The sequence below is a fragment of the Ranitomeya imitator genome, chromosome 2 (genome assembly GCF_032444005.1).
Source record: "Ranitomeya imitator isolate aRanImi1 chromosome 2, aRanImi1.pri, whole genome shotgun sequence".
Classification (NCBI taxonomy): Eukaryota; Metazoa; Chordata; class Amphibia; order Anura; family Dendrobatidae; genus Ranitomeya; species Ranitomeya imitator.
In genome coordinates this window covers 125,501,476-125,516,914 of record NC_091283.1, presented here as the reverse complement: position 1 = coordinate 125,516,914, position 15,439 = coordinate 125,501,476, and the positions used below count along the sequence as shown (strand labels likewise).

The 15,439-nt window shown below is 43.7% G+C and overlaps 1 protein-coding gene across 2 annotated transcripts in view; it reads right to left on the bottom strand.

Annotated features, from left to right (window-relative positions):
• The window catches only part of MTMR8 (myotubularin related protein 8), a 48,342-nt gene that overhangs the window by 19,000 nt on the left and 13,903 nt on the right, over positions 1–15,439 (bottom strand). For both annotated transcript variants that reach the window (XM_069747205.1, XM_069747206.1), the window contains exons 5-9: positions 13,436–13,564; positions 11,638–11,772; positions 9,254–9,386; positions 3,684–3,793; positions 2,662–2,787 (exon numbers count right to left, since the gene is read on the bottom strand). In XM_069747205.1, coding sequence (XP_069603306.1) covers positions 2,662–2,787; positions 3,684–3,793; positions 9,254–9,386; positions 11,638–11,772; positions 13,436–13,564 — 633 coding nt within the window. The remainder of the gene's footprint in view (positions 1–2,661; positions 2,788–3,683; positions 3,794–9,253; positions 9,387–11,637; positions 11,773–13,435; positions 13,565–15,439) is intronic.

Genomic DNA, 15,439 nt, shown 5'->3' with positions numbered 1-15,439 from the left:
AAGTGTGTGTGTGTGCGTGCATGTGCGTGCGTGTAAGTGTGTGTGTGCGTGTGTGCGTGCGTGTAAGTGTGTGTGTGCGTGTGTGTGTGTGTGCGTGTGTGTAAGTGTGCGTGTGTGTGTGTGCGTGTGTGTAAGTGTGCGTGTGTGTGTGTGCGTGTGTGTAAGTGTGCGTGTGTGTAAGTGTGCGTGTGTGTAAGTGTGCGTGTGTGTGTAAGTGTGCGTGTGTGTGTAAGTGTGTGTGTGTGCGTGTAAGTGTGTGTGTGTGCGTGCGTGTGTGTGTGTGCGTGTAAGTGTGTGTGTAAGTGTGTGTAAGTGTACGTGTGTGTGTAAGTGTACGTGTGTGTGTAAGTGTGCGTGTGTGTGTAAGTGTGCGTGTGTGTAAGTGTGCGTGTGTGTAAGTGTGCGTGTGTGTAAGTGTGCGTGTGTGTAAGTGTGCGTGTGTGTAAGTGTGCGTGTGTGTAAGTGTGCGTGTGTGTTAGTGTGCGTGTGTAAGTGTGTGTGTGTGTGTGTGTGTAAGTGTGTGTGTGTGCGTGCGTGTGCGTGTAAGTGTGTGTAAGTGTGTGTGTGTGCGTGCGTGTGCGTGTAAGTGTGTGTGTGTAAGTGTGTGTGTGCGTGTGTGTAAGTGTGCGTGTGTGTAAGTGTGCGTGTGTGTAAGTGTGCGTGTGTGTAAGTGTGCGTGTGTGTGTAAGTGTGCGTGTAAGTGTGTGTGTAAGTGTGCGTGTGTGCGTGTAAGTGTGCGTGTGTGTGTGTAAGTGTGTGTGCGTGTAAGTGTGCGTGTGTGTGTAAGTGTGCGTGTGTGTGTAAGTGTGCGTGTGTGTGTGTGTAAGTGTGTGTGTGTAAGTGTGTGTAAGTGTGTGTGTGTAAGTGTGTGTGTGTGTAAGTGTGTGTGTGCGTGTGTGTAAGTGTGCGTGTGTGTAAGTGTGCGTGTGCGTAAGTGTGCGTGTGTGTAAGTGTGCGTGTGTAAGTGTGTGTGTGTGTGTGTGTGTAAGTGTGTGTGTGTGTGTGCAAGTGTGTGTGTGCAAGTGTGTGTGTGCGTGTGTGTGCGTGTGCGTAAGTGTGTGTGTGTGTGTGTGTGTGTGCGCGCGCAAGTGTGTGTGTGTAAGTGTGTGTGTGTGTGTGTAAGTGTGTGTGTGTGTGTGTGTAAGTGCGTGTGTGTGTGCGTGTGTGTAAGTGTGCGTGTGTGCGTGTGTAAGTGTGCGTGTGTAAGTGTGCGTGTGTGTAAGTGTGCGTGTGTGTAAGTGTGCGTGTGTGTAAGTGTGCGTGTGTGTAAGTGTGCGTGTGTGTGTGTGTAAGTGTGTGTAAGTGTGTGCAAGTGTGTGTGTGTGTAAGTGTGTGTGCGTAAGTGTGTGTGTGTGTGTAAGTGTGTGTGTGTGTAAGTGTGTGTGCGTGTGTGTAAGTGTGTGTGCGTAAGTGTGTGTGTGTGTAAGTGTGTGTGTGTGTGTGTAAGTGTGTGTGTGTAAGTGTGTGTGTGCAAGTGTGTGTGTGTGTGTGTGCGTGTGTGTGTGTAAGTGTGTGTGTGTAAGTGTGTGTGTGTAAGTGTTTGCTACACCATCTGAGAGCAGGATAATTTATAGTCAGAGGCCCCGGATTACAGCATTGTGTCGTCTACTGGTGAACCAAGTGTGTGTGTAAGTGTGTGTGAGTGTGTGTGTGTGTGTGTGTAAGTGTGTGTGTGTGTGTAAGTGTGTGTGTGTAAGTGTGTGTGTGTAAGTGTGTGAGTGTGTGTGTAAGTGTGTGTGTGTGTGTGTAAGTGTGTGTGTGTGTAAGTGTGTGTGTGTGTGTAAGTGTGTGTGCGTAAGTGTGTGTGTGCGTAAGTGTGTGTGCGTAAGTGTGTGTGTGTTCGTAAGTGTGTGTGTGTGTGCGTAAGTGTGTGTGTGTGCAAGTGTGTGTGTGTGTGCGTAAGTGTGTGTGTGTGTGTGCGTAAGTGTGTGTGTGTGTGCGTAAGTGTGTGTGTGTGTAAGTGTGTGTGTGTGTGTGTGTAAGTGTGTGTGTGTGTGTGTGCGTAAGTGTGTGTGTGTGCGTAAGTGTGTGTGTGTGCGCAAGTGTGTGTGTGTGTGTGTGCGTAAGTGTGTGTGTGTGTGCGTAAGTGTGTGTGTGTGTGTGCGTAAGTGTGTGTGTGTGTGCGTAAGTGTGTGTGTGTGTGTGTGTGTAAGTGTGTGTGTGTGTGTGTGTAAGTGTGTGTGTGTGTAAGTGTTTGCTACACCATCTGAGAGCAGGATAATTTATAGTCAGAGTCCCGGATTACAGCATTGTGTCGTCTTCTGGGCCGTTTGATGCAGATTTAATCTTCTACAGATCTACCAGTTCTCTGAATGCTGAGCTCAGTACGACTCACATAGGTTGGCAGCTTTCTATGTACACCGTGCATAGGCAGAAATCTGCCAATCAGTTTTGGGGGCAGAGTTCTAAAGAGCTCATGAATATGGAGGACTACCTGGCAGCAGGTTTACTAGTCAGCTAGTAATAATCTCTTACTGAGAAAATTATTATTGTAAGCGACATCACTGTAATCATCATCTTTGCTCTTTAAATTATTCTGTTAGCAGAATAGGTGGCAAAACCACACGACAGATTCCCTCTAAGTGTATGTGTGCCTTAATACATGGTTATGGAACTGAAAAATTGGGCAAAAGCAAAACGTAAAACAGTGAGCGGTCTTACCAAGAATCCTTTAACGGTTCTGTAGAATGGTTCAAGAAGAAGACTAGCTAATGAACATACTTGTGCTGTGCGATCCCAACCATCTGAGCAGTGAACCAGGATGCTGGTATTATCATCTTTAACCGCCTGTCAAGAACAAGATAGAAAACATTAAAAGTGTCAGCAAGTTATGGCACATTAACAGGTTACACACTCCAGCTCAGCTCCATTCAAGCACATGGGGAAAACTGGAGTTTATGGGGTGGTCCATTCATTCATTATCACTCTGCGTATCATCCTGTTTATTGATAGAGTCCCAGAGGAGAGACCACCCAGGTTATAAAGTGATGGCATATCCTAGCAATATGCCACCCCTTTCTCGGAGTAGAGTACCCCTTTAATTTAATCTCTACATTCTCAGGCTCATCTGCTAGGTTTTAAGGTCCAGAACGGCCCTTATTACAGCTGGATATAGCCACTTCCAGCATTGCCACTTTTTAATAACCCTCCATCACTGCGGCTCCAATTTTCATCATGAAGGAAACCATTAGCGAGAAGAAAGCAGGTCGATGAGGCCGTCAGCAACGCCGTCTTTACCAGCAGAGCATTATTACTGGCTGTTGTTACATGGATACAACAGTGCGAGTCTCCGATATAAAAAGATAGAAACCATTCCATGTTTCTCTTGAACTGGGAGACGGGGAACCACAGTGACAGAGTAGCAACATTATAGGTAAATCAATAGTGTGTCAAATAAAATCAGTCACACAAGGGGACAACGGCGAAACCGAGAACTAATCACGGAACAGTGGTGTTCCCATAGCAACCACATTCCGATCATTAGTTTTTCTAAAAGCCAAGTGAGAATATTACGGAACTGGAAAAGGTGAAGAACGGATTATTTTTTTTAAATTTTGAATTAATTATATTTTTATGTAATATGACAGCGACCGTCAGTATATTAGTAGTTCTAACGTTCACACCGTTTACATCATTTAATATGAAGGTAATACACATGACAAAAGAAAAAGCACGTCGTATACCTTTGCTAGAAAAACGGCAGCGTCCAATACGGCTTTTATGTGCCGCAGCCAACCGGAGTTTTCCAAGATTGTAAGGAAACTGCTCATGGTCGGATTCTTCAGTTCACAAGCTAAAGGATTCAAAACAAACTACCGTTAACATAATTCTCCATAGAGAGGAGATCAAAATATATATAACTTCTGTGTGACTTCTCTTTCTTAAACTCTTGGTGGCTAGGTCTACCTTTCTAGAAATCGTGTTTTGCAGATATTTTACCAAAGCGCAAATTAAAGTAACAAGGGTCCCCTGAACTCAGCTCTTGGTTAGTGACCATCATGGTTAGGGAACATTCATACAGCAGCATTTGTCTGTGCCACAAACGCTGCACCAGTGGGGGAAAAATGTGCACAATGTACGGAAAAGGTCTTTGAATTTGATGGGCAGACATGGCCACGTACTCACAAACAAAAAAAGAAAAAAAAACCATTTGCGCAAAACTTACGACTTTTCAAGGCTTTTACGCCTTTGTGTCTGAAGTGCTTAAGAGATGTTTAAAAGCCTAAACATATGAAAAGCTTTTACGTAGAAAAGAATCGTTCCGTCCTTTTGAGTGTTTTCTCAGCGTTTTTTCTGGCACTTTTTGCACAAAGAATGGTGGGGAAAAAAGACAAAGTGAACATATCCCAGTGGTAGCACAAAGCAATCACTGAGGGTACGTTCAGACTAGCGTTGTGCTAGTGTGCGTCGGCGACGCACGCGTCATGCGCCCCTATGTTTAACATGGGGGACGCATGCGTTTTTGCTTGTTGCGTTTTGCGACAAATGCGTCTTTTTTGCCGCAAGCGTCGGCCCAAGAAAACGCAACAAGTTGCATTTTTCTTGCGTCCGATTTTCGGCAAAAAACGACGCACGCGTCGCAAAACGCAGCGTTTTTGCATGCGTTTTGCCGCGTTTTTTGGTGCGTTGTGCGTCGCCGACGCAGCGGCGCACAACGCTAGTCTGAACGTAGCCTTAAGAAATCGAAATGTTCGAGTTTGCAGATGCCACTAATGACTTATCCTTGTAAAAAAAAAAAAAAACGTGTGGCACACAGATTTTACTGCAACTATATGGAGTAGAGGAGCCCGCTTCACTATTCCATATACCAAAAATAGAGAGACCCCAAACAGAAACAAAAAATATATAGACTGTACTCTTGACTTGTCTAGTGACAGAGCCATGTATCCACGTGCTGGGGACATTCCCTGTGTGCAGAGTCATCAGGCAAATGAGCATTTTTACCGTATCTTCATTTTTATGCAGATTTTCCGTCTCCAAGCTGTATAAACCTGAATATATTGGATGAAGAAGATCAGCTGATATGTATTTGTGTAATGAGGAGGGTGAGGCCTAAGGATACAACACCCTTTATAAAAGGTGTGCAGAATTATTAGGCAGCTTGTTTTCCTCAGCCAAAATGGGTCTAAAACGAGCTTTACTGGACTCCAGAATGTCAGAAATTCTTACAAGTCATAGAAGAGGGATGCAGCGCTCTGAAATTGCTAAGATATTGGGGGATCAAAGAACCAAACGTGTTGTTGCAAATAGTCAACAGGGTCACGAAAAAACGTGTTGAGAAAAAAAAAAAAAAAAAAAGAGATACACATTAACTGTCAAGGATTTGAGGTGTATCAAACATGAAGCGACCAGGAAGCCATTATTCTTCAGTGCTGTCATATTTCACAACTTCAAGGAAAAAGGTGTTTGTTCCAATCCTCATCTCAGTGCACATGAGTAAGTAGTAGTAAAGGTACCTTCACACTGAGCAACTTTTGAACGATAACGATAGCGATCCATGACGTTGCAGCGTCCTGGATAGTGATCTCGTTGTGTTTGACACGCAGCAGCTATCAGGATCCTGCTGTGACATCACTGGTCGGAGCTAGAAGGCCAGAACTTTATTTTGTCGCTGGATCGGCGTGTGTGACGCCGATCCAGCGATGTGTTCACTTGTAACCAGGGTAAACATCGGGTTACTAAGCGCAGGGCCGCGCTTAGTAACCCGATGTTTACCCTGGTTAACATTGTAAATGTAAAAAAAAAAACAAACAAAAAAAAAAAACAGTACATCCTTACATTCCGGTGTCTGTCACGTCCCCCGGCGTCCGCTTCCCGAACTGACTGTGTCAGCGCCGGCCGGCCGTAAAGCAGAGCACAGCAGTGACGTAATGACGTCACCGCTGTGCTCTGCTTTACGGCCGGCGCTGACAGTCAGTGCGGGAAGGTGACGGCGGGGGACGTGACAGACGCCGGAATGTAAGGATGTACTGTTTTTTTTTTTTTTTTTTTACATTTACAATGGTAAGCAGGGTAAACATCGGGTTACTAAGCGTGGCCCTGCGCTTAGTAACCCGATGTTTACCCTGGTTACCCGGGGACTTCGGCATCGTTGGTCGCTGGAGAGCTGTCTGTGTGACAGCTCTCCAGCGACCACACAACGACATACCAACGATCACAGCTAGGTCGTATCGCTGGTCGTGATCGTTGGTAAATCGTTTAGTGTAACGGTACCTTAAGAGTATTTCTCTATATATTATACTGTTTTGATGGTATTTCCAGAACCTCTACGGTGCACTCCGCTCAGACATGCATATCATTCTTTGCACTTACATGGCATAATACGTCCTTGCACTACTTTAGGCGGTGGTTTGCTTCATCTTTACCCTACCGGTCCTTACCCTGTGTAGGCATTTAGGTTGGAGCATTCCACCAAGACCCATGCCACTTTGCAGTGTCTGTGGGCATCCACAATTTAGGTGGAGCCAGTCCATTTCGTTGTCTAGATATTCCAGAACTGTAACCTCCCTGAAGTGACCAGAAGAACAAGGTGCTCAGAGACATGGCTGAGGTAAGGGAGGCTGAAACCCCATCACCACTGAACGAAACACCGAGGTTGAAATGTCAAGACTGGGCCAAGAAATATCTGCCGACAGATAGTTCAAAGGTTTTATGGATTGAGGATTTGAGTGGAACTCTTGACACACCAGCGGATGGGCCATGGCTGAACAGTAATGGGCACAGACCTCCACTTCAACTCAGATGCCAGCACGGTTGGGGGGGTGGGATACAGCTATGGGCTGGTATTATTAAAGATGAGCTTTTAAGGCTGTAGATGGACTCAAAATCAACTCCCAAACCTACTGACAGTTTTTATAAGACACTTTCCTTAAGCAGTGGAACAGGAAAAAGTCTGCAGCTTTCAAGAAAGCCATGATTTCTGTGCAGGACAATGCTCCATCACAGCATTAATGTCTCCACTGCTAGGCGGCCAGTGAAGATGAAAGAATAATGGCATAACCCCCATTCTGACCTGTCCTAAACCCTCTGGAAAATGTGTTGGCCCTCTATAAATGGGTAGGACATGCACAGTGAAGGAAAACAGTCCATCCCTCTGAACAGTCTTTGGGAGGCCGAGGCTGGTGCTGCCCAAAAAGCAGATTGAGAACAGATTAAGAAACTAACAGACTATGAATGGAGTTTATGACTTTTTGTTTCCAGAAACAAAGCTTCTCCACTTACTCCTATGTTACAGCCTGTGAAAATCGGACAGCCCTCGAATGGCATCTGAGTGCAGTTTTATTTTTATTTTTTTTTAGTCTCAGACTTGCATTACCGATTATGAAAAGATGATCGGGATAATAAAGGGACATGTCCCCCATGATATTCCAAAGACTGGAAAAATGTCGAACATGTGAATAGCCCTACAGATCATGACAGGTAAGAGTTCCATCCATGAAAACCAAGGATAGCACTCTTACCAGAACATCTGACGTCTGAATGAGCCCTTGTAGTTGCCCAATAATTCTGTACGCAGATATTCTCATAAGAAAGACAAAAGCTCACTTAACTTCCTTAAATATTCAGGTTTAACCTTTTGGAGTGACAGCACGGAAGATGTTCAGTAATAAAAATTAATCATCAAAAATACAAATTGCCTACTAATTGTGAACAAAGTGTATAACAAACATTGCAAATCCAGAATGATAGCAGCGTAATTTGGAGAGAGATGCCTGCACTCTCCCCCAGACAACACATGTTCATGTAAAGGATATCAAAGGTATACAAGTAAGAAAACAAACACATCATGCAAAAGTCAAACCCACAAACACAAGCTAAGAACATACCCAACAATTTATGCATCAATATTGCATTTGATATCCAGGACGACTGGCCACTTAGGTAACATACCACGTAAGTAGCCCACCGGCCAATTCGCAAGTCTCATTAGTGGTATACAATATAGCTGTATAATAATTAAGCAATAATTCATAGACTGAGCTTCCTCTTAAACTCTTGCATTTATCCATTTTTCAGACTGCAGGAGAGTAAAGAAGAGGAAGGACAAAATAAATCAATATCCGTATTTATCCCACTTGACTAATGATCACTAATTTCCAAGCCTGATTAAATACACAGACGAGGTGTGTGGAATTTTGGCGCATCAGGATATTATAATCCCATACTTTCTCGCCTAGTTAGCACAGTTGTAGAAGGCTTAAAGGGAAGTAGCAAAGTTCAGGCAGTAATGCGTGGGCTCCTCAAGCTGCACTATGAGAATATTGGGCCACAGGTAGAAGCCACCAGAGCTCTGACACATATACACGAGCAATGGGGGTCACTGTTCATTGCAACGGTGATTTATCCCAAGTGTGACAGCGTTAGACTCCTGTGCAGCAGACCCCTCAATGAACGATCTACAGCAGAAGGCTCCCAGTAACTTCCATAGGTGACCGTACGGCAGTCCTCAGGATATCTGCAGTAGTCAGGGATGGAGGATCTAACTGCTAGAATCCTAATAATGGCCGAATAAGGACCCCAGCATCAGCATCCTTCCGTATGAGGGCAGGAGTCTTACATGATCCAGCATCTTAAAGGGGATGTCCATTGCTTTAATCGTCCCCCACCGATCAGCTGTTATCACCTTTGTCGGCAGTCCAATGTAAACAGCTTATGGAGCTGAACGGCGCGGCTCCGTACACTGTAGCATCTGATGCCAGAGTCTGAAGCTCTCAGCTCCTATTGAAGAGAATAGGAGCTGATCTGCAGGACCCTGCAGCAGTCACTACGCAGTGTGCAGAGCCGTGCAGCTCCATTTCCAGAGGGACCTTTCCTGGTTTTGAACATGCCCAATCCTTTGTTCTCATGGGAGAAATACATGCAGCTGCTGGCTGTATATATGAAAGGTGTATGATCAATGGGTTAACCAAAAAAAAAAATAAAAAAAAAAATCTACATTATAATAAATATCAATGAGACCTTGTCCATAGGGCCATGGGGGAGGGGTGGCAGGTGTCTTCATGTTGGGACAAGGCTACATTCCACAGACAGTAATACAACACTACAGCTTTCCAGTTTGTGCTGATGCAGGTGAAATTTGTGGCCATTTGCATATTTAATGCTTTTTCCTTAATTTTGCATTTTCAACAAATTACAAAATAAATGTTTATACCAATTGTAGATTTGTGTAAATGTATTTGTATGGCCAGAGACCTTGTCCTGTAGACATGAAATCACTGGTGAACGCGCAGAGGCTTTCAGGCCATGTGCATACCTTCCAATAGCTTCTGCAGACTTCCTCGCATTACATGGATGTTCTCAATGCCAATAAACTGGAAGTGGATGTTGGGGTAGTTGTCTTCATTTTCATAGCCCTTCCCTGCAGCCCTGTTTGCCATGGCATTCAGCTGTTGGGGGAAGTTGTGCAGACAAGTAATTAACACCACATAACACAATGGTGCATAGCAAGAATACACTGCAGAGATCCTGGGACAATGCGCCAGGACCACACCAATGTCCACATGAGACTGTTTGCAGATCCGCGGCACTTACACACTTCAATAAGATGTGTAGTGTCAGACGAGCATAGATTGTGTGCCCGTGGGCACAGTATCTACATAGCCGCCCAATATTTATGTGCTCACTTACACTAGTGCAAGACAAAGAAGACGATTCCTGATAAGCACAACTGCTACCTATTGGTAAGGCGAGGTGACAACAAGCTGCTTACATAGTGACCAGCAGTCATTTTTTGGGTAATCTAGTAGTGTTACATTTTCCTGCAGTGCCGCCGCAGGGTGGTCAGCAGGATTTGGTCTCCAAACTATATATATGCACTTGTAGTTAATGTTAGCACAAGTCCAGGCATACCTTTAGCTAGAGAATCTGCTCCTCTGGTACTGAGAAATTTGCATTTAAAAACGATATGCAAATCTGAAGTGCTTCGGACACTTGGAAGCACTTCCCAAGCATCTTGTCTCCCCAGCTCTATTCCCCGCCCAGCGCTGCCTTCCCCTGCTTTACTGATGGCTCTGTTGCTTGAAGTCACATTGCACAGAGGCTGTCGGTAAAGGAAAAGGCGGCAGCGCTGGGCGGAGAATAGAGCTGGAGTGACACAGGCTTGGGAAGTGCTTCATTCTGTAGAAAGCACTTAAGCCAGATTTGCTCATCGATTTAAATTCTGGTTTCTCAGTAACGGAGGAACAGATTGTGTAGCTAAAGGTATAATTGGACTTGTCTTTCCAATAGCTGCATGTACATATAACTAATTTGGGAAGGAAATCCTGAAATTCTAGCATTTCATAGCACTCATTCAAATCAATTGCTTCCCTAGGTAATGCAGGACTACTTTGTAGTCTGGCTAAAAGATGAGAATCCTGCAAGTAGGATCCACTCTTAAGAATTCACTAACAGGGTATGCAAAAATGTCTTTGGTATTTTTTTTTTTAAATGTGAAAACTCCATTGATCTCTGTACACTGGTTGCAGCATAGTGCTCAATGGATGCTTGGTGCACTTCTCTCTGGATTGTAAGGGCCAAGTAAGAAGGATAAATATCTTCAAACATATTTGTAAAGTGTAATACATAAAAACTGCTCTAGAACCACTATTCCATCACGTGGCCAGGTTATCATGCTCAAACCGGTGAAACGTCCTATTTAAAGTCTAAAGAAGGGCAGTATGAAAATTGCAAGACTTCCGTTTTTATTTTTAATGCAGCTTGCAATATTGAATAATACAAAGCATTGATAAATAATAATAATATAAAAGAAGGAAAGGGAAAAAAAAAATCTGATTAAAAACAATAGGCTACTTTTGATGATCGTTCTGAAAATACAGGGAAGACCTAAGCCACGGATCCCCTCATATTCCATAATTTTGCACATGAATTGGGATTTGTTTTACTAAAACAATCATTTTATAAGACGTTTCTATAAAGTCTTATTGAAATATTGCTGAAACTATTGATTAGGAGGGAAAGGAGTTTATAAGTTTCAAGGGTTTTTTTTATGGCGATTTCTAAAATTTAGCAGTGGCAGAGGATGGTTTTAAGAGAAACCAAAAAGTTATATTCACCCCTGGAATCTGTCCTCTGTCTCCACCGACCCAGAAGAACTGATGTCAGGGCCATCAATCCTGTGATTACTGAGGCCACTGATTGACTGCAGGGTCAGATGAGTGGTGGCAGAGACGTGGCAGCACTGGAGCGAAGGGCGGATTGGCAGCCCATCCAACTGCTAAATTCTAATAAAGTCCAGAAAGACGTTTTAGTATCTAGATTTCTTCAGTGATCACTTTAACCGATCGCTTTGACTCATCAGGCCTCGTCTACCACCTTACTACAGGTCAGAAGCTGGTTGCAGGTATAGACGTAAGCATATAATTCACTCAAACTCCCACTAAAAAAAACACACACACTTTTTCATTGCAGGATGTCTGCATAAAAAAGTCTTGTCGACTACACCGATGGATACAAGCCCGGCACAGGTCTAGAGAGCCTATGCTGGGTGAATAGACCCCAGAAACTTGCCTGGATCAGTCACAGTGTGAACAGGGCCTACAGATTGGAATTTAATCTTGTCGAAAAGGTTTCCTGAAAATATCAAACAGGATAACAGAGTGCACCCCCAAACATGATCCGGTCTCTGCACTTTGATACCTTGGGCCTTGTGTCTACCACATACATGAAGGTACTGGCTGGGTTGGCTTTGCTGATTATCTCGAGCATCTTCTCATCTTCCACACAGCGAGTATTAAAGCCTGACAGCGGCTGACTACATCTGCAAATCACAGCCTGGGGACAAAACACAACATGAATATATGTTTCTAACACAATAATGGTGTAGATACATTAAGGCCAAGCTCAGAAAAGCTGCTATGGTTTCCACTCTCTGCAGTCCTTCCATCACTGTTCTTTCTCAATTCCGGCGTCTCTTTGCTTAGCTTACTTATTCCGTGGTAATGAAGAGTTAAACTGTGGATGCAGCGAGTTCTTCAGGAATGATCTTTGAGCAGACAGTAATGGCCTCACTAGTTATGGTCCGGTGATTTGGGAGAATGTAATAAGGTGGCCTCCTCGTGATCATACACAGGAGGCACACAGCAGACTACGTGTTGTGGTAGACCACAGGCTCCCAGCAGTCACTTCTGCAGATATACAGGGGTTTGTGCTGGGTATTGAGGCAATGCTGCACACTTGAGGAAGCTGCTGAGGAAACTGACACCCAGCAGGAACCATGCACATGTCCTAAAAACCAGCCCACCACACGTGTATACCGCCCAGCGTGCAGAACTGCCTCTAAGGTTCTACAGATAAGATCTTCATTAACTGGACATATTTAAAGGGGCTATCTGGGAGAGTTTCATATGGACTAAGCGCTTCCTAGCAGGTAGTTGCGGATTATCTACCTGTGCTGCCATGTGATGATCTCTCCTGGCTCAGGGCAGTCACAGACCGCTACTGCCGGACATTCTCCCACATGCTGTGATGTCAGGTCGATAGAGCACTTCTCCCTCTCCCGCTCTGTTGACTCGTTGGTTTACAGACGGATCCCAGCTGTGTTAAGCTGACCTGTCAATCCACATGATGTCAACAGTGACGCCCTGTCGACAGAGCAGAGAGGGAGAGAAGGAGCTGCTCTGTCGACTACACAGGAAGCAGGAGTTATCTCTGACTGCTCCAACCCAGAAAACATCATGACCAGGCAGGTAGTTAAAAATCATCTGCCAATAACTGCTTAATCCAAAAGAGAAAATAAAAAACAAAATTCCCAGATAGCCCCTTTAAAGGTGAGTCAATTTCCAGAAGGTTGTTTTATTTTTGCTGCACGATTTTGTTTTAAATTATATGTGTATATTCCACAAAGGTTACCAGCACTCAAAAATCAGATGAGGAGGAAACATATACAAAAATCATTAAATGGGCTGATTAATCTGTATAAAAGACGTTTTGGTGATGACCTCGGGGCTCTGCACTCATTGTTGCATGAAACATTGTTTAGATTTCTCCATATATTACACGCTGCGTATTTTTGCTATGTAAATACTATATTTTGGTTAGCACGGGTGCAATATAAGGAGCAGACGTAGTACTGTAAGGTCCCTTTTACATACGGAAAATTATTTGAACTTATTGTTGGTCGATCAATGATACAGAAAGTCAATAGGCACTTGTATACTCGCCCTTATACTGTTCAATAACTGGGAGTTTCTTCATAAGCACAATTGCTATTCCTGGCAGTCCACTCTGCTGATTATCTGACCTGGGGTTACTAATTTTCAAGGAAAACACATGTACGGTAATATTCCTGAAATGAAGGGTCTACTGTATATTGGGACATGTAGGTAGCTGGCAGAGAATATCAGACTATATCAGCTTCCCATTTTTTGTGATCAGGACATCTATGCTAAGTGGCAGCGCACATAATAAGGGAGAGTTAGTACGGCATGTGACTCACATTGTTCTCTCTGTAATAGTACGATAGCACGGGGAACCGCTCCCTGCTCCTGAACTTTGAGCTGCCAATAATTGTGGATTCAGAGGCTTCTTTAGGTACAACCAGACAAGTTGGGTAGGTGCTGCACACCTGTAAAAAAGGAACAGATTGTAAGGGCACAGTTATCTCCACTACACACTTATCACATGTATCTGATGGGTTCTTTTCCTTTTAATTTTACTTTTAACCCATCCTTGAAAATGGATGTAACTGTCTATCCTAAACTGGGGTGACCACGTATGGGGAGGGCTCGGGAGCGACGCTTCCTCCACACACGGCTGAAGCTGGCTATATAATATAGCTGACATCTGTCTCAAACAGCCACAACTTATCTTTTATGGATGTGGTCAAACCAAATCTATTATTTTATGGCTTTATTTATTTTCAAACTGGAAAAGATGGGCTATTCCCCCACAAGACTTGAAGCTGTGATCCTCTGATCACATGTTCCAGATACTGCAGTAAATAGTGCAAGGCATCAAAATAGAAGCCCCCTGAATGTGTGTTGCTGATCACTTGTCAATCGCTAACAGCCAATTTAAAAAATTTAAAAAAGGATAAAGAAGCCCTCCTCCTCCTCCTCCCATAAGTTATCCTCTTAATATATTTCAGTCAACATATTATATATAGCACGGTGTACTTACAATTGCTCATTTTGCCTTTCTACCCAGATAATTCTTCTTTTCACTGCTCTACACTGCGTGCAGAATTATTAGGCAAGTTGTATTTTAGAGGATTATTTTTATTATTGATCAACAACTATGTTCTCAATCAACCCAAAAGACTCGTAAATATCAAATCTTAATATTTTTGGAAGTTGGAGTGGGTTATTTTTAGATTTGGCTATCTTAGGAGGATATATGTTTGTGCAGGTAACTATTACTGTGCTGAATTATTAGGCAACTTAATAAAAACCAAATATATCCCCATCTCACTTGTTTATTTTCACCAGGTAAACCAATATAACTGCACAAAATGTAGAAATAAACATTTCTAACATGCAAAGACAAAACCCCCCAAAAATTAGTGACCAATATAGCCACCTTTCTTCATGATGACACTAACAGCCTTCCATCCATAGATTCTGTCAGTTGCTTGATCTGTTTACGACCAACATTGCGAGCAGCAGCCACCACAGCCTTCAGACACTGTTCCGAGAGGTGTACTGTTTTCCCTCCCTGTAGATCTCACATTTTATGAGGGACCACAGGTTCTCTATGAGGTTCAGATCAGGTGAACAAGGGGGCCATGACATTATGTTTTCTTCTTTGAGACCTTTACTGGCCAGCCATGCTGTGGAGTAGTTGGAGGCATGTGATGGAGCATTGTCCTGCATGAAAATCATGTTTTTCTTGAACGATACCGACTTCTTCCTGTATGACTGCTTGAACAAGTTGTCTTCCAGAAACTGGCAGTAGGTCTGGGAGTTGAGCTTCACTCCATCCTCAACCAGAAAAGGTCCCACAAGTTCATCTTTGATGATACCAGCCCATACCAGTACCCCACCTCCACCTTGCTGGCATCTGAGTCGGAGTGGAGCTCTCTGCTCTTTACTGATCCAGCCTCGGACCATCCATCTGGCCCATCAAGAGTCACTTATTTCATCAGTCCATAAAACCTTTGAAAAGTCAGTCTTAAGATATTTCTTGGCCCAGTCTTGACATTTTACTTTATGTTTCTTGTTCAAAGGTGGTCGTTTTTCAGCCTTCCTTACCTTGGCCATGTCCCTGAGTATCGAACACCTTGTGCCTTTTGTTACTCCAGTAATGTTGCAGCTCTGAAATATGGCTAAACTTGTGGCAAATGGCATCTTGGCAGCTTCACGCTTTATTTTCCTAAATTCATGGGCAGTTATTTTGCGCCTTTTTTGCCCAACACGCTTCTTGCGACCCTGTTGGCTATTTGCCATGAACCGCTTGATTGTTCGGTGATCACGCTTCAAAAGTTTGGCAATTTCAAGACTGC